The following is a 19120-nucleotide window of genomic DNA, read 5'->3' on the forward strand; positions in this document are numbered from 1 at the left end:
TTTGTTCGCAGACAACGTAGTAATTGTCCCATGTGGCCTAACCTGCTGCTAGCGCTATATAAATCAATATTTTCACACACTCAAAAAAGTGAAATACATTTTCTAGGAACGATAGCCTGGAAGCCTTTGACAGAAAGACTGCAGGGGGAGTCTTAGGATGAATGAGAACAAAAGAAGGGTGGAAGCCTTTTCCTCCCTTACAAGCGGACACTATTGACTGTCTCATAACTCAGCTTAGCAGGAGAGCTTATATCCTGCCACTTATATAGTGTATTACATAGACACTAGTGGCATTGCTGGTCTAATGTTAATATGTTAATGTTAATATGTGTTTATTGTTATTTTTTATTGTATTGTATTGTATGTTTGACAATAAAGGCTATCTAATCTAATCTAATCTAATAGCATAATTAGTAAGTTACTGTTCTACATTATTTTCTTGACAAATATGCAAATGTGCCATCTCTCCTCCAGTCATCTAAATCCACCCTTGCATCATCCCCATTACTATTGAAAGTGAAGTCAGGGTCAGCCTGAGTTGTTATCATACAGCTGAGCTCCAAACACTAGTGCGGAGATCCCAAAATTCCCATATTCCAACTCATCTACCCCCAGGCATGGCCTCGTGGGGTTGGTGAATGGGTGTGGCACTAGGAATGGGAGTATAGTTCATAGGTTTTAGGAGCAGAATTAGTCCATTCGACCTATCAAGTCTACTCCGCCATTCAATCATGGCTGATCTATCTTTCCCTCTCAACCCCCATTCTCCTGCCTTCTCCCCGTAAACCCTAACACCCATACTAATCAAGAATTTATCAATCTCCAATGTAAAAATATCCATTGATTTGCCCTCCACAGCCGTCTGTGACGATGAATTCCACAGATTCTCCACCCTCTGACTAAAGAAATTCCTTCTCATCTCCTCTCTAAAGGTGCGTCCTTTTATTCTGAGGCTAATAGTTAGGGAGTGGAACAGAAATACGAAAGGCACAAGTTCCCAGGAGGCGGTGTCTCTTGTGCAGCTGAACCAAGCGTATCGCGGCCTGCAGGAGGAAGCCGCCAAATCGGTCCCCTGCTCCTTGGACCTGGCAGACCACCGGCCTGGAAGGGGGAAGCCCTAATGGCCGAATGCAGGAGGCACCCCTGTAGAACAAAGGTGGACAGGCTCGGATGTGGCGTCAAGGAAAGCAATGGCTGGAGGTTTACAACAGCCTGGGCCTTGCCGGGAACAGGCACCGCTCATAAGAACTAGAGCGTGGACTTTTAAAATGGCGCCAAAACATGGCGCCTCTCGTACGCAGGCTCAGTAGACTATTTCTGTACACTTGCTAATCGAGGGTCGGTGTAATGGCAATACTCTACTGGTCTATTTGGAAGGAAAATAATTTCACTGTGTTAGCACTTTGCACACGTGACAATAAATGCACGATTGACAATAAGAAGAGCAAGCAAGTCAATTCTATTTTATTTCAAAGCTGAGATGCAGGACACATTGGCATTATTAATAACACATGTCATACACAAAACTAAATATGTACATATCTCAAAGCAAAAGAAAAACAAATGTACAGAAAAAAAATACAAATTAAATTAAATAATAATAACATAAGCATTTTATACCTTCAGAACCAGGCAGCTGACACCTTTTGAACCCTTGTCCGTAACAATTTTCATGAAAATGCCACCCAGGTAATATATGACTTAAATAGCTTTACATTTACACTTTGTAAATGAGGTCATATAGTAAACTGAAGCTGTTCACTACATAAGTTAAATAGCCTCTGACCTAAGACTCATTAACATCTGAAGACTATAACGATGTTTCTGTAACCTTGTAACCATTAACAGGCTAGCTTAAACCACAAATTCAAAAAGTAAAAAACTCAAGATCTGCATAAAGTACTTTAATCCTCACTATCAGGAATCTCTCACTGTCTATAACTATTTTAAAATTGTTGCACAGAAGCTGAGAAACAGATATTATTGGAATGTTCAGACAGTTCCCACGCCTTATATCAATGGAAGAGACAAGAGTAATGCAGTGGTTAGTGCTATTTCCACCCAGATCCAGGGACCCTGGTGTGATCCTGATCTCGGGTGCTGTCATTGTGGAGTTTCCAAGTTCTCCTGGTGACTTTTGAGTTTTCCCCGGGTACTGCAGATTCCTCCCGCATCTTGCCAATGTGCAGGGAGATTCATTGACCACTGTACTTTACCCTTTAGTGTAGGTTTGTTGCAAAATAATGAATCTGCAAAAGGGAGTGAATGGGCATCTGAGAGAGAGAACAAGTTGGAGGAGTACTGGGAAATGTGGAAAGCAAACAGCAATCCCTCCAAACCTCACTCCATCCTGATCTGGCATAATATTGCCTTTGCTTCCAAATTCCAGAATAACATATCTTCAAAAATAGAATAAATATAAAACAATGTTAACAATGCTTCACCTGCCCCCTCCCCACATGTATCAGAAACAAACTCCAAAACATTCCTCACCCCATTTGCACAGCTGATTATGATTCTGCTTTAGTTCTTGTTAACTGTCAACGATGTTATTGATTTTAATGCCATCTAGTCGTGTCTTGTACTAGACACGGGCCTCCAATCTGAAAAACAACCTTCCACCACTACCCTCTACTTCCTACTGTCAAGCCAATTCTGTATCCATTTAGCTATATCTCCCTAGATCCCATGTGATCAAACCTTCTGTGCAGAAACTTATCAAAGGCTTCGTAGAAGTCCATGTAGACTACATCTACAGACCTGCCCACATCAGCCTTCTTGACTATTTCTTTAGAACCATAACATTTGAGAGTCATGATTTCCCATGCACAAAATCATGCTAACTATTCTAATCAATACTATCTTTCCACATGCATGTACATTTTATTCCTCAGAATCCTCTCCAGTAACTTACCTACCACAGATGTTAGGCTATTGTTTCATGGTTTTTCTTTGCAGCCCTTCTTAATATGATTTGGAGTTGAGCCTAGATCCAAACTGAACTAATTTAGCCCCTTCATTCAAAGACACAACCACAGAGGTGCTGTGTCTCCCTCTGCCCAAACCTGTTCAATGCATCTGTCCCTCAATAGCCCACAGCCTCAGCACTCTCTCCACCCCGACCACCTGTTATCTCCATTTCTGTTACCTGGCCTTGTCTATGCTAAAAGTCACTGAATTTCCTTAATGGGAAATTATTTCTAAATCCATAAATGTGGGTAAGAAATGGTAGTCAAATGAAAGGTTATCATCCCAGTGAAAGATAATCTAGTGCAAATATTGACTATATCTCTCTCTCTGGAGATGCAGCCACTTTAGATTTCCAGTACACACCCAACTTTGTTTTTCTATTATTTTACAAAATACTATTTTGCATTGTGTTGCAAAAAATCAGGGTGGCAATTATCAAAAGGGAGGGATCAATGGAAAGTATGTGATTTTAATATTGAATGACCTAGTTCTGCAATTAGAGAAGATTTAGAACAGTTCTTTTCAATTAAGGTTCCAGCAGATTCAATTACAGCATCTCAAAATTCAGTGATCGAAACACAAAAGTACTGGAACGTACATGGAAGATACATAACTAGTGATTCTACAAATGATGCAACAGATACTCTTCCCTTGCCTGGAGTCCATGGCTTACAATAGTGGAAAACTATTTTTTCCCAATATCCCCAATATTTCCCAATATCAACAACCAAAAGGCAGCCTCCCGCTGTTCCGAAACATTCCCTATAAACAATTCAGTGGTGGATTCTATTGAGTTAGTCTAAATAATATTTTAAGAATGTCAATAAACAGTAATTAGTAATATTTTGCATGCAAATGTAACGTTCTTTATCCCCAAATTTGCTGAACTGATTCTGGCATGTTTGTTTATTTTCACAATAATGTTTAGATTTTGATTATTACAAAGAAATTCTTACTGATTTTCTGTCCACTTCTTGTTTGGAGATGGGCTTACAGATCGTTGAACCAGCAATTAATTGGTCGTGTCTTCATTGTGAGCTTACACGCTTAACATTGATAGGGACACTATTGTTGAGCCTGACTCTGACTTTCACATCCATTCTATGCCACCTTTAACTGGGGGTCATTGGGTAGTGATTAGGAATCAGGCCATAGTTACCTGGCTTCAGCCCTGCATTTTTGCAGTCAGTAATAATGCCTCCATATGTTTAGGTCTGTTCACTCTGAAATCCAAGAATTGAACGTAAATGGGTTTGCCGACAATGGGTCACGGGGAAAACTTAACACCAGATTTAGTTTAGCAATCTTTGGTTCTTCCACTGCAATAGCCTGGAGTTAGGAAAAGCCCCCTGCATTTTTTTGGATTTTGACATAATCAAGACATTTTCTCTGTTTGTATTTGAATAGTTGCGACCCAAGTCTTACAACAGCTAAATATTTACAGTAGAGTTGTGGTTTAAAGCTATTCGAATTACTTCTCTTTAATGCAGTAGAAATTGTTTGTGGCATTTCTCATTGCCAGTAAACTCTTTAAATCTTTAGGCGCCCAAGCAGATGCCCAGTTTGTATTATATTTAAAGACTACACATCAAGGATTTATAGTGTGGAAGTAAGTTGGCTGGGAACACTCACGTCAATGCATTTCAAAGATGGATTGATTATCGCTCCCATTTGTAGGAAAAAGAACAGATAGACAACCATACATTTATCCTCAGCCAAAAGCAGGTCAAAGATGGTGTTGCAAGCAAAGCCTTTAGCTTATCAGAGTCCAAAGAGTTTTTGAAAGATTTAAGTTTGTTGAGCCTTCTTTTATTTGACTTTGGATGAAGGTTATGGGACCAACTGCTAGATACTGCGAGGTGATCGCTGTAACTTGGTGTGTTTGTTCTTGTTCCTTCTGCCTCCTGTGGGCGGTTTGTTTTTCCTGGCAGGCTCCACGCTGCGGTGCTTTTTGCCCGCCCGCAATTTGTTGCGTTTCTTCTTCAAGTCTCTCTGCCAGACCTGCTCACAGTAGAAATCCATTTTGGATGGGTAATTGATGAGGGTCATGATGTTCTTGTACCAGGGCTGAACACTGTGACTGGTGCCCAGAAGAGATCGGTCTTTCATGGGGCCAGCTGGCTGTCCCTCACCTTCATACAGATTTGCCAGCAGGTCAGCGGTCACCACATTGAGCCGCACCTTCATCAGTGTCCAGCGCAAACCATGGTCCTCAATCTGGCAATGATAGACGCCTGCATCCTGATGATCTATTTGGCGAATTAGCAAGCCTTGCTCAATTGGGATGATCCGGTCCCCAAAGCTAACCTACAAACAAATATTATATTAAACCCTTCCAGTGTTAAACATCTTGTTCTTAAATATGCACAAACATTGGACAGATGGAGCAGATATGGAGAGATACGAGACTGCAGATGCTGGAACCTGGAGCAACAGACAAGTAAAGCAGTATCTGTGGAGGGAAATGGGTGACACAGCGACGTAGCTGATAGAGCCAGAGTCCCGGGAGTGAATGTATGGAGTTTGCACATTCTCCTTGTGAACGTGTGGGTTTCCTCTGGGTGATCTGGCTACCTCCCGCATCCAAATCACGAGTTTGTTGATTAATTGGCCTCTGTAAATTGCATCTAGTGTTAGGCAGTGGATGCAAAAGTGGGATCACATAGAAATAGTGAGAATGGGCAAATGGTTGGCATGGTCTCAGTGGGCTGTAGAGCCTGTATCCACGCTGTATCTTTCAATCAATCATTAAGGAAAAAAATGGACAGTCAGTGTTTCAAGGTCAGGACCCTTCATCCTGACTGGGTTTTGTAAGGGAGGTGGGTGGGCTGATGATTATTAGGTTCTGGGTATTCCACAAGCGCTCGTGTATCAGGTTTCCCAGTTCATGTGTCACTCCCTGGAAGGCAGCGTGTTTCAAAACACTTAGCTGTCAACGACAACAACAGAGAAATGGAGTGTCGACCAACTACATACGACTCTGATCTAAGACAGGGAGTGCTGAAAACAGCAAGCAGGTCTGACAGCATCCGTGAGGACAGAGACAGAATTGGTGATCCAGTTGATAACATTTCGTCGGCACTAAAGGTGCAAATTTTTTTTTAACATTTTACGGAGTTCTGATGAAATGACCTTGGCCTGAAAATTGAACTGTTTCTTTCCCGCTACATGTTGCCCTATTTGCTGAGAATTCACAAAATATTTTATTTGATTTTGGATTTCCAGCATCTGCAGTAATTGTGTGTGTGTGTGGTTGTGGTGTGCATTGTTGTGGTGTGCATGGTTGTGTGTGTGTGTCAGTGTGTGTGTGAGCGTGTGCCTCTTCTATCTGATAGTTTTGTCTGGAATTTCTTGAGCTGAGCTTGAATCAACTGGTTTTGATAAGGAGCGAGCCTGTGGTTGGTGCTGGAATGTGAGATGTTGTTGTGGTATGTTATTCAGATGTCAAGGATATTCAGAACTGTTAAGGAGTTGGCAAAAGCCATTTTTAGTTGTACTTTCTACAAGGACAGATTGAGTAGAAATAATTTATATTCACCGCGGTTTCGAAAAATAAGAGGTGATCTCATTGTCACATTTAAAAACCTGAGATACAGAGAGACATTGGCAGGAGCTGCTGTCTTTGATTGAATGGTTTGGACTGGTGGACATAGGATGTAGCGTTGCTACTTTAGGCTGAAATGACGAGGAATTTCTTTACTTGGAAACTCTCCACCTCAGCGTACGGCTCAGTCATCAAAGGTGAGACCAATAGGATTTTGGACAATAAGAAATAAAAGGTTACTGATGTTAGCCAGGAAAGCATTGCGATAGAACAGCTGCCTCTCAGGACGAAAGGGTCAGATAACCACCTGCTACAGCTGTCCCCTATGTTTGTAAAAGGATCTGGGACCACACCACACACAAACATATTTTTTGAAACTATCCACAGGCAGCCAAGAGTTGACAAAATGCATAACCAAGCCCCACATGGAAAGGTAGACATTTCCTGAGTTGGTTAACCATTCCATCTAAGCTTTCTGGAAACCTGATCCCCACCTCCCACCAACCTATATTAGTGTTGTCCACCTCACCTGTATGCATGCATCAGATGGAGATAAGAAAGCCTCTCCCATTAAAGGATGGCAGCTGAAAGGGAACTAATACTCTGGGTATTATACAACTCTCACAGACTCACTCACCTCCCTCTATGCTTCCATTCTGTCAAAAAGCACAGCAGATTTTCATTCCCCAGTACTTCTGTTCAATGAAAAAGGACAGAAAGTGCTGGTGTAAGGGAGAGGGTCAGGCAGCATCCCTGGCTGGAGAACATGGATAGGTCACATTTTGGATTGGGCCCTTCTTCAGACCTTCTTCAAACCCTCTGAGTTACTCCAGCACTTGTGTCCTTTTGTGTAAACCTGCATCTGCAGTTCTTTGTTTCTACTTCCTTCTAATGGTTTGCTAGATGCATGAAAGTCTACAATAAAAGGACAGAACCCATCTTTACCTCCTGCAGTATCCCGTTCTTTTCACTCGGCTCCAGGAACCATGTGATTGTTGCAAGCCGGGATTTGGGAATGCATTCCAAGTACGTGTTGTTTCCCTCAACAACAAACAACGACTTTTCTTCAGTCCAAGTGTACATGGCTCCTGCGGGAAACACCACGAAAATCACTGAGGGCAATTTCAGTCAAATGTCCAGGTATCACTAAAACTGCAACTTAATGTGAAATGACAAATAGTTGTGACACCATTTAATTCTACACACACTGTGAATTATTTTAAACAAAATTTCTGCACTTGATAATTGTAAATTGTGAAGAATGCTGGGGGAGACTGAATTTGGATGAATATGTTGAATGGCAAAGGGCCAAACTCCTAATCTTTGTCCAATATTTCTGAGTTTAGAATCTTCAAAGGGTACAAATGCCTTCACCTTTGCAAAATAAATTGTCTTCCCATCAACTCTTATCTCAGAATTGAACATCAGGCTCCAAGAAATTGCATATTTTATTTCTACTGTTTCCATCGCCATATTGCCACAGAGGGACTGAACCTTTTTAAACACCAGAATCCCTCCACAATTACCTAGCTTTAATAAAATGCTGTGCTATAGCAATCCTCTCTGAATGCTTTCCATTTCCTAACTTTTAACTTTTATTTTTCCGAACTTCTTAAGTTTCCGTGTATGTCCCAACCCCACCCTGTTCAAATCTGCACAGCCAGCCAACTTGACATTTGGAGGCAAAAGAGCTGTACTGAGCTCCTTTGTCTTCTGCATTTGGAGAAAGCAAACCTGGAAAATTACTTGATTATTTGTCAGAAAAAAAAAAAACCTCGAAATAATTCTAAATAAACCTCAAGCAGTTTGACAGGCTACTTCTCATGTGCAAGAGTTTCAATGATTGCACTCATGAATAGGCTGACCTCCTGGCTTTCGCTTTGTGACACTTACCTCCCTGGTTGAAGCATTGGGTCAAAGGGTCTCCATTCAGAGTGACCTGGCGAGTGAGTCTTCTGCAAGCAAACATAGCAGCAAGGGGTCAGGTTCAACAGCAGGCTATTGAAGCCTCAATCCAAAGCATTCCCTTTTATCCTGTGTTTTACTTGAACGGTATCCAGCAGCAAATAATTCAGTTGGCTTGTGTCAATGGCCATATCTGTTGCCTCAGAGAGGTTTTTGAAAGCTACCCAAACCATAGGATTTACTTTTATAGATAGTCTCATTATACAGTGAAATTAGAGAGCAATAATTACATCCAATACAGGGCTGGGTTGGTTTCTGTACAGATGTTATCTCTGTGTGGATTGTAGTCTGAAATTGAATAAAAACCTTCACGTGTTTTATAATTTCTATGAAAAGTATATATACTAGTCCATTGTTCATTTTGTGTCTATATACACACAGACATGAGTGTGTTTGGTGTCTACACAAATATATCAATGGACTGGTATTTAATGGAAGGATTAATATAGAGTAAATCTAGAAAATAAGAGTATTGAGTGGTAGCCATAGCCAGAAAGATTTGTTTTTAAGTTATTGATTTTGCTGTGCTTCTTCAGAATGACCAGTATTTATTGCTCATCATCACTAAATGACAATCATTTGACATGTTTTGACTTTAGACATTACTTTTGATATACAGTGCGGAATCAGGTCCTTCAGGCCACTGAGTCCGGACTGACCAGCAATCACTCCGTACACTAACCTACACACACGGGACGATTTTACAACTTACCAATTAACCAACAAACCTGCACCTGTTTTAAAGAGTCAAAATCCTTAGCGGGGCGGGGGGGGGGGGGGGGGGGGGGGGGGGAGGAGGTGGGAACTTTAAGCTTGGCTTGTGTCCAGCATTGGTTGGTAGTGGCGATCAGTTCAGGCATCACAGGTTGCCACATCTCATCTCTGTTAAAGAAGGGTGTCATTTTGTTTTGGACCAGCATTGTAGCATATTGTTTGGAGCACATTACAGGGCACTGATAAGTTAGGGGATTGAAGGACATAACGTGTAGTTTCCACATTAAAGGTTTAATATTTACACAGCATTATGATAATTTGCAGTGAGTAATTGGTTTCATATATTTGGGATACTAACAGAACTTTGGAGACTCTGGCTCAGAAATTTAGTCACATGGTACAGTGGCATGCTAGACAAGAGTCATGTAATACAATGAATGTCTTTTATTTATAATGACTCCCAACAGTTCTGATGTGTCTTCATTATGTGTTAACATGTTCTGGATTTAGTTTAGAGATACAGCGTGGAAACTGGCCATTCGGCCCACCGAGTCCGCTCTGATCAGCAATCATTCATACACTATTTCTATCGTACACACTAGGGATAATTTGTAAAAGTCAATTAACCTACAAGCCTGCACGTCCCTGGAGTGTGGGAGAAAATCGGAACAACTGGAGAAAATCCACACAGCCACAGGGAGAACATAAAAACTCCGTAATACAGCACCCTTAGTCAGGATGCAACCTATGTCCCTGGCACTGTAAGGCAGCAACTCTACCGTTGTGCCACTTGGGCCGGCCAAACTTAAGGGAAAGTTATTCAACTGTTCTAATGTCCTTTCGCGGTAAGGTGCTGTCTTGATGTTCTAGTGCCTGGTTAAGCACCTGATACAATATGATGGCATGTATGAAGTAGACCAGCACATTTCTGAACTACATCTTAGACATCATGCTGAAAAAAACAAAATCTTTCACCTCTGGGATCAAAACTAGCCAAGACTGAAGGCGTAATAAATCTAACAGAGAATTCAAGAGAACCATATTTACTCGGACACTGTGTGGAAGGAGGAAATTACCATGTGGAGCAGTTGAAGTAAATATTGTAGAATATTTGAGGCTAATGAGGGAGGGAGAATAGGAGGTAAAAGGGAATAGAAGCTTATGCCAATGCAGTGAAATTGTGGTTGTGTGGAGGTCTCAGCAGTGCATATACACTGGTATGGACCTTTTTTGGCAACAGCTTTATTTCTGCTGTGTGCTTCCTATGAACTTTTATATAAACATTATCCTTTCTGTCTCTTCCCAGTCCTTCATGAGAACGTGCCAAGTTACACTTGGCATATCTGGACCAAACGGAATTCACACTTGGACTAATCAGAAGACCTAGTTTACAAAATATAAAAGTTGAATCTTGGAGAGTGGAAAGGAAGTTTCTGAGACTTAAGATTAAAGCAAATTAGTGGGTAGTGAAAACATTCTTTGTATGATCTGGACATTCATGCTACTAACCAAACTCCATTCAAGTCACAATGTAGCACAATACTTATGGTAGATTTGTATCTGATTTCATAAGATGCTTGTATGAAATCCACTTTTCCGGTAGGAATCGTGATCGTAGAGAACAGCTGAGATGGGGAGCATGCAAGATGGGATTGGATTTAACCTAATGGTCCTTTAAGACCACTGCTCAAGTACCCCTGGAAAGTGGGGGAGGAAAGGTGCTGCAGAAAGGGCCATTCTCATCCATTGTTATGGGTGGGCAATTCCTGTATTTGCCTACAGTTGTGAGTTTTGTTTTTCGAAATTTAGCATGGAAACAGGCCTTCAGCCGACTGAGCCCACACTGACCATTGATCACCCTTTCACACTCGTTCAATGTTATCCCACTTTCTCATCCACTCCCTACACAGTAGAGGTAATTTACGGAGGCCAATTAACCTACAAACACGCACATCTTTGGGATGTGGGAGGAAATGGAGCACCCGGAGGAAACTCACATGAAGACTGTGCATACCCCACACAGACAGCACCCGAGATCAGTATCGAACCTGGGTCTCTGGCATTGTGAGGCATCGGCTCCATCAAGTGTGCCATTGAGCTGGTCCAATAGAATACAGATATGGGGTCACTTTCCGAAAGGTGGTGGGAGTGAAGTAATACATTTGTTTCAATTTAATACAAATATTTAGCCTCCTTCTCATGAAATTGGTCATGAGACAGAGGTGTTAGAGGAGTACACAGGCAGGGAGTTGTTCGAGAACCAGAGGGCATAGGTTTCAGGGGAAACGATTTAATAGGAATCGGGGGAGTAACTTTTACACGCAAAGGGTGGTGGGCATATGGAACAAGCTGCCGGGGGAAGGTGTTGATGCAGGGACTATCGCAACAATTAAGAAGCAATTAGACAGGTACATGGATAGGACAGGTTTAGGGGGATATAGGCCAAATCAGCCAGGTGGGACAAGTGTAGATGGGACATGTTGGTCTGTGATGGAAAGTTGGGTCGAAGGGCCTGTTTCCACACTGTATAACTCTATAATTAATCCATATTCAGGTGTAATGAGATAACAAACACTGCAAAATGTTCAAGTAAACGTGTTATTGAAGGGCTGCACTGACCTGCGTGCGCCGGGTACGTACGTACTGCACGAGCTTCCATTCCAGGTGCAGTAAGGATCTCTCGCCAGGCAGCATTCCGCACAACCTTTGCCATACAAATCACACTGGTACAGGGACACCTGGACCAGGCCGCTCTTTGAACCTAGATACAGCCACTGCTGTGGTGAAGACAAAAACCTGTTTGTGACTAATTTAAAGATGACATTCTCTCAGCTTTGTTCAGAGAACCATGGACCAGGAAGATTCATTTGTCTCATTGTGCTAGTATCAGCTCATGGAGAATTGCCACTTCCTCTGTCCACCTTGCCCAGAATGATGTGAAGTGCTGGAGTAACTCAGCGGGTCAGGCAGCATCCCTGGAGAACATAGATGGGTGACATTTCAGGTCGAGACCCATCCTCAGACTGACCTTGCCCAGATTTATGTTGCTTTTCCCAGTATGATTCCAATCCCTTCACTGCTGAATCCACATCCGCTACCCTTGGGCAGTGCATTCAGATCACAAATAATTGCGTTGAATAAACCTTGCACTATTGCTTCGAACCACCGGCTGGACTCATTGCTCTGTTGAATTAGTGCTGCTTCATATCTACCACAGCAAGTAAACGGAGCCTTGTCTTAACACGTGATCGAGTACAATATATTTTCTTTCCATGGTAGGGGTAGCAAAAGCAAGGGGGCAAAAGTTTAAGGAGACGGGAAGGAGTATTACAGGGGATCTGAGGGGTAGGTTTTATTTTACAAAGTATGGTTCATATCTGGAACATGCTGCCGAGTAGCTGGTGGAATCAGAAATGATTATTACTTTTAATAAGCATTTGGACAGACTCTTAAATAGGCAGGGCAAAGAAGGGTACGCAAAGAAGGGCAAATGGGATTAGTTTAGATGGGCACAAAGGTTGGCATGGGTATGGTGGGCAGAAGGGTCCATTTCTGTGCTATATGACTCTGACTATAAGCCTTAGTTGTCCAATACGCCCTCAGGGAGGGTGAAACCACAGTTGTGTTCAATTTTGGTTACCATGTTGTAGGAAAGATGTTGTCAAGCTGGAAAGGGTGCAGAGATGATTTACGAGGATGTTGCCAGGACTCGAGGACGTAACCTACAGGGAGAGGTTGAGAAGACTGGGAATCTATTCCTTGGAGCGCAGGAGGATGAGGGGTGATCTTATAGAGGTGTACAAAATAATGAGAGGTATATATTGGGTGGACGCATAGAGTCTCTTGCCCAGAGTAGGGGAATCAAGAACCACAGGACATAGGTTTAGGGTGAGGGGCGAAAGATTTAATAGGAAACTGTGGGATAACAAAGGGTGGTGGGTGTATGGAACAACCTGCCGGAGGATGCAGTTGAGGCAGGTATTATCGCAACATTTAAGAAACATTTAGACAGGTACATGAATAGGACAGGTTTATAGGGATATGGGCCAAATGCAGGTAGGTGGGACTAGTGCAGATGGGACATGCTGGTCAGTGTGGTCATTGGGCCGAAGGGCCTGTTTCCATGCTGTATGACTATGACTCTATGAGTAAATATATTGTACTGGAGTCCTAGAACCCGCAACACATTGATCCAGAGGTTGTCCACCCAGCAAGGACAGGCAGAGCAGGATCAGGAGATGAAGAGCATTGGCCAGGGCTCCTACAGCTATTCAGCAAATCATGCGATCATGCAAGGTTGGGTTCTTGGGAGGAATTGGCCCATTGAAAATTAACAAGGGAGGGGTTTCAATTACTGCTCTGACAACCATACAGTGAGTGATTTATGAACTGAGCCCCATTTAAATGCTTTTGCCTGGAAAACCCTCTCCAGTTTCACTTTGTGTTACATAACACAGTTATTTGGCCTTTGCTTCAGGTACTGCTCAGGAAATTGGTCTGCTCTCCCCTTTGCCTCAGAGAGATGGTGTTTACAAATTTAATCACCCAGATGGTTACTGCCCTGAAGATCCAGTTCAACCACAAGAATGAGCAGAGACACCAGTGACCCAGGAACATCTTAAGATCCAAGAACTGTGGCTGCTGGTTTCTCTGAAGTTCGATAAGGTGTCAGTATTCCTCAGTATTTGGTAAAATTATATAAGGTTTCAGAGATGCTGTTTTGTAGAGGGCACAAATAGATTGATTGCACCAGCAGTGGGGAGAGATTCTCTTTGGATGCTCTCTGACCTTGTTCCAAGGAAAATAATTTTCAAATCTATCATTCTAAACATTCAGATTTATTTCAATCCAGAAAATGTTGTCTGAATGAGCAAATGAGCATCGGATTTCCCGGATGTGTCAGCTTACCCGTTTCCTGGACAGTTGCATTGAAGTGATAGGTGATTTGTCCTGAAAAGAGATGAAACATTGGTTAGGAGGCATCCATAATATTAACAGGAAAAATATTATTCAGAATAATTCTGTAATTCTTTTTACTTTACACTGAGATGAAACAAAACAGAAAATATACTTTAGAAAACACAGATTTAAATATCTTCTAGCAACTTGATCATTTGGTCCCGGCTTTCATGTAGAATAAATTATACTCACGATAGGCACAAAGTGCTGGAGTAACGCAGTGGGTCAGCCAGCATCTTATATTCTTTAGAGGTACAGTGTAGAAACAGGCCCCTCGGCACCGAGTCCACACTGACCAGCGATCATACCTGTACACTAACACTATCCTACACACTAGGGACCAATTTACAATTTTTACCAAAGCCAATTATCCTACAAACCTGTATGTCTTTGGAGTGTGGGAGGAAACCGGAGCACCCAGAGAAAACACACGCGGTCACAGGGAGAACATCCAAATTCTATACAGACAGCACCCATAGTCAGGATCGCACCCGAGTCTCTTGCGCTGTAAGGTAGCAACTCTACCGCTGTATCACTGTGCCACCCCCAAAAGGAAAGGTGATCTGAAGAAGGATCCCAGCCCAAGACATCACCATCCTTTTTCTCCAGAGATGCTGCCTGACCCATTGAGTTACTCCAGCACTTTGTGTCTACCTTTGGTATAAACCAGCATCCGCAGGTCTTTGTTTCTACACTCACAATATTAATTCCAAAGCTATTTTGAATTTACTAGTCTTACAAGTGCAACATTTAGGGTGTTTCTCCATGGCACTTTCACAGAGAGGTACATTGTTCAGGACATTGGCAATTCCCTATGCCATGGGAGATTTAGCAGTAACCTGAACCATTCGGATGAGAGATAAAGATTTGTATTTTAATGTTTAATCTGAAGAATGCAACTTCAAGCAACACAACTCACTAACTACTGCAATGCAATCTCAAGCTGGATTATGTGTTCAATTCTACATGGTCCTTTCAAATACAGCAGCATAGTATATCAAATCTGCAAAGTATGGACATGATTATACAATCTTCCGGAAACGCTCCAAAAATGAAACAGTATCTGAAATAGTGTATTTCTGATGTCAACTTCAAACTGGCCCACCCACAACCATTTACGTGGGACAAATGACAAAAACAGAGAGTTGGATCGACTGTTTCTTGTCAAAACATAGATGACTCTGCAAAAGAATAAAAACAGAATATTTTGGAAATACTGAGCAGGTCGGGCAGCATCTGTGGAGAGAAACGTTGACATTTCAGGCCGATGAGCTTATGTCAGAGTTCTATTTCTCATTTCAAACTCATGGGCGGCACTTTGCCTCAGCTAGTAGAGCTGCTGCATCACACCACCAGAGTCCTGGGTTCAGTCCTGACCTCAGGTCTTGCCTGTGTGGAATTTACACGTCCTCCCTGTGACTACATGGGGATTCCTCCAGCGCTCCACTTTCTTCCCGTTTCCCAAGATATGTGGGTTGTAGGTAAACTGCCCATTATGTGTAGGCAAGTGGTAGAATCTTGGGGTAATTGTTGGGAATGTGGAGAGAATAAAAGGTAGACAAAATTGCTGGAGAAACTCAGCGGGTGCGGCAGCATCTATGGAGCGAAGGAAATAGGCAACGTTTCGGCCCGAAACGTTGCCTATTTCCTTCGCTCCATAGATGCTGCCGCACCCGCTGAGTTTCTCCAGCAATTTTGTCTACCTTCGATTTTCCCGCATCTGCAGTTCCTTCTTGGAGAGATTAACAATTGGGATCAGTGTAGCACTAACATAAATGAGTGTTTGATGATGGGAGTGGATTTGCTGGGATGAAGGACCTGCTTCTGCATTGCATCTGCCTGTGACATAAATTATTTTAGTGGGTATGTCACTGGAATAGTAATCCAAAGAATTTAGTTTAGTTTTCATTCATTCATCATCGTTGAGAACATTAGCAACACAATGGTGCTGGTTTCCAACGGTGACGGACACAGGACACATCTCTGTCCCCCAGTTCCTGCGGACTTCAGCTGCTGGAAGTATAGGATTTTGGTGTGTGTGCTTTATCATCACTCCTTACAGTGGTATGTACCACAGTGATCGCAACTTCTACTGAAGTGTGGATGGCCGTTGGCTCGCTAGATGCTCATCCGCCCTTTGATAGGTCTTGTTTTTGGTCCTGCAGAGGTCAACAGCCCCCTCCTCAACTGGCAAACGAGGTGGGGGAGACGGTTTAGTCGCCGACTATCCGACCATGGAGTAGGTAGCAGGGGATTACATGGTACCCGTGGCGAGGTTTAGTTTAGAGATACACTGTGGAAGCTGGCCCTTTGGCTCACCAAGTCCACCCCCTGTACACTAGTTCTATCCTACACATTTGGGACAATTTACAGAAGCCTATTAACCTACAAACCTGCACATCTTTGGAATGTGTGAGGAAACAAAAGTAGCCAGAAAAACCCACGCAGTCACAGGGGGAATGTGCAAACTCCATACAGATAGCACCCATAGTCAGGATTGAACCCGGGTCTCAGGCACTGTGAGGCAGCAACTCTACCATTGCGCCACTTCGACATGTACTTTTTAAGAAGAATGAAATAAAATTGTTGGTGTCTGTTGGGTTATAAACTACTAGCCCATGAATGTTCTGTAAGAAAGAGAACATGGCCTCCTCAATCTATCTGATTTGGACAACACACAATGTCCCCTTGAAGTGTCCAGGTGTAGCACTCTCATTGTCCAGGTGTAGCACTCTCATTGTCCAGGTGTAACACTCTCATCGGAACAATTGGAGCAGAACAAAAGATACAGGTGTTACCTGAATCAATAAACAAAAAATAACATAATTTTCCCTTGCTGAGCAAAACATGATATTATTTTTTTTTACCTCAGCCCATACTCTGGACACCAAAGAACCGAGACAGGGCTCCTCATTCCTGATGCTACGTAACAAGGGACCTCGCATTAACTCTTACATAAAAGGGAGGCCTTCCTGATTAGCAACTTCAAAGCCCAGAAAAAAAAGGAAAATTAAGAGACCTTGAAAAGTTTACATGGAAGTATAGTAATCGGAGTAGAAGAGATAATTAAGATGAATATTCCACTTCTTTATCCCTGATCAAAAGAGCAAACCAAACCTTGCATCATTAATCTAAGGCTGTTGTCTGTATTTCTTATAAATTAGCTGTGGAGCTTTCCACGACTTCTAATTAATGAAGCATTGCCACGAATCATGAGATGAACAACTTGGTCAGTGACTCAAACCTTTTTTTCTTATGAATTCAGAAGTCCACACAACATTAGCAAATAGATTTAAAAATGTTACATCAAGAAAGATTTTTGACTGAAGAAAACGATTTTTAAATAAAACGTGTGCCTTTTCTAATCTCCAGGCAAGAATACTTCTGCGGGCAATATTCATGTAGGTTTTAGCACAGCAGGGTTTGGTTTGATATTTTTGATAAATCTCTTGCCAGAGTAGTCCCTTGAGTGTTAAAATTCTAGGCAAACACGCTCACATCTTGGGCTGCCTGACTGAAACCTCATGAATATATAAATGATTTGCCAAGAAATGTTCGTATCAGGGCCCTACACAAATCAGAATTCCCTTTTCACAGCTGTTTTGAATTGAATCTCCATTTGGTTAAATTCTTTGTTACTTAGAACAACAAATCTGAATTTCTTCCAAGGGTCTACCCAGTCTGATCACCTCCTCAACGTCACTCCACCCTGTCTGGCTCACTCTCAAATTCCTCACAAGTCTCAGTCTCCCTTTACACTTCCCCACCATATTTAGTCTTCCCTCACCCTTCCTCACCATTTGGTGTTCACTGACTCTTCTTCACCCTCCTCGATCCCCCCTTACACTCCCTTACCCTTCCTCCCCATTTGGGGTCCAAGTCCATAGCAAAGCATCAAGGCAAATTCCTTTTATGTATACATACTTGGCTAATAAAATGTATTCAATTCAATTCAATTCAAATAGCAACACGAGTAAATAGAGTGGTAAATTGAAAGTATTTGGTATGCTTGCCATCATTGGTCAGGAAGTCATGCAGCTTTGAAAAACTTTGGTTAGGCTGCACTTGAAGAACTGTGAGATTTCTGGTTGCCCTATTGCAGAAAGCATATGGAGGCATTGGGAAGGGTAGAGATGAAGTTTACAAAGACGCTGTCTGGATTGTAGAGTATTAGCTACAAGGAAAGGATGAGCAAATTTAAATTGTTTGCTCAGGAGCACCTGAGGCTGAGGGGAGACCTGAGAGAAGTTTATAAAATGATGAGAAGCAAAGATAGGGTCGACAATCAGAACCTTATCCTGGGGTGCAAACGTTAATTACTGAAAGGGCAGAGGTGCAAAGTGAAAGGGGAAAACTCTGAAGGAGATGCACAGGGCAAGTGTTTCATGTAGAGTCTGGCAGTATCTGGAACGTGCAGCCAGAGTTGATGGTGGAAGATGATAAATAAGTGGGGTTTAAGTGCATCTTAGATAGGCACATGAATATGCAGAGAGTGGAGGGATAAAAAATGGATTAGAAGTGATTAGTTTAATTTGGCATTATGTTTGGTATAGACATTGTGCATCAAAGAGCCTGTTCTTATCTTGTACTGCCTTATGGTCTATTACCGGGGCCGTTATCTGTCTGCTGTCTCCTTTCAAACCCATTCGTCCTCTCAGAATATTGTAAGTGGATCATTGTTCTGCAAAGGTGAACATGATACGGTTTGGTCTAAATATGATGCAAATCCGCATGAAATTTTTTCCATAAGTTCATCGCTACTATTTTCCAACTTACCTGGAAAACCTCCAACTCTTCTAGAATAATCTCTTCCACCTCTTGGTTTGCTTTAGGGGTGTAGATAGATTTCAGGACCACCCCAGTATCTGTAACAAAATAATAGGAAGGCTATTGGTGCTAGTTTTACTAATACCGCTTCCAACTACCAGTATTCAATGTAGAAACAAAGAACTGCAGATGCTGGTTTGT

The 19120-nt window shown here is 42.2% G+C and overlaps 1 protein-coding gene across 1 annotated transcript in view; it reads right to left on the reverse strand.

Moving 5' to 3' along the window:
- Positions 1-1442: 1442 nt before the first annotated feature.
- The window catches only part of LOC116983149 (semaphorin-3A-like), a 131105-nt gene continuing 113427 nt past the window's right edge, over positions 1443-19120 (reverse strand). The window contains exons 12-17 of the mRNA XM_033036765.1: positions 18929-19017; positions 14102-14143; positions 11813-11970; positions 8408-8469; positions 7460-7602; positions 1443-5277 (exon numbers count right to left, since the gene is read on the reverse strand). Of these exons, the coding sequence (XP_032892656.1) occupies positions 4816-5277; positions 7460-7602; positions 8408-8469; positions 11813-11970; positions 14102-14143; positions 18929-19017 (956 nt within the window). The 3' untranslated portion in view covers positions 1443-4815. The remainder of the gene's footprint in view (positions 5278-7459; positions 7603-8407; positions 8470-11812; positions 11971-14101; positions 14144-18928; positions 19018-19120) is intronic.

This window comes from Amblyraja radiata, chromosome 18 (assembly GCF_010909765.2).
Source record: "Amblyraja radiata isolate CabotCenter1 chromosome 18, sAmbRad1.1.pri, whole genome shotgun sequence".
Classification (NCBI taxonomy): Eukaryota; Metazoa; Chordata; class Chondrichthyes; order Rajiformes; family Rajidae; genus Amblyraja; species Amblyraja radiata.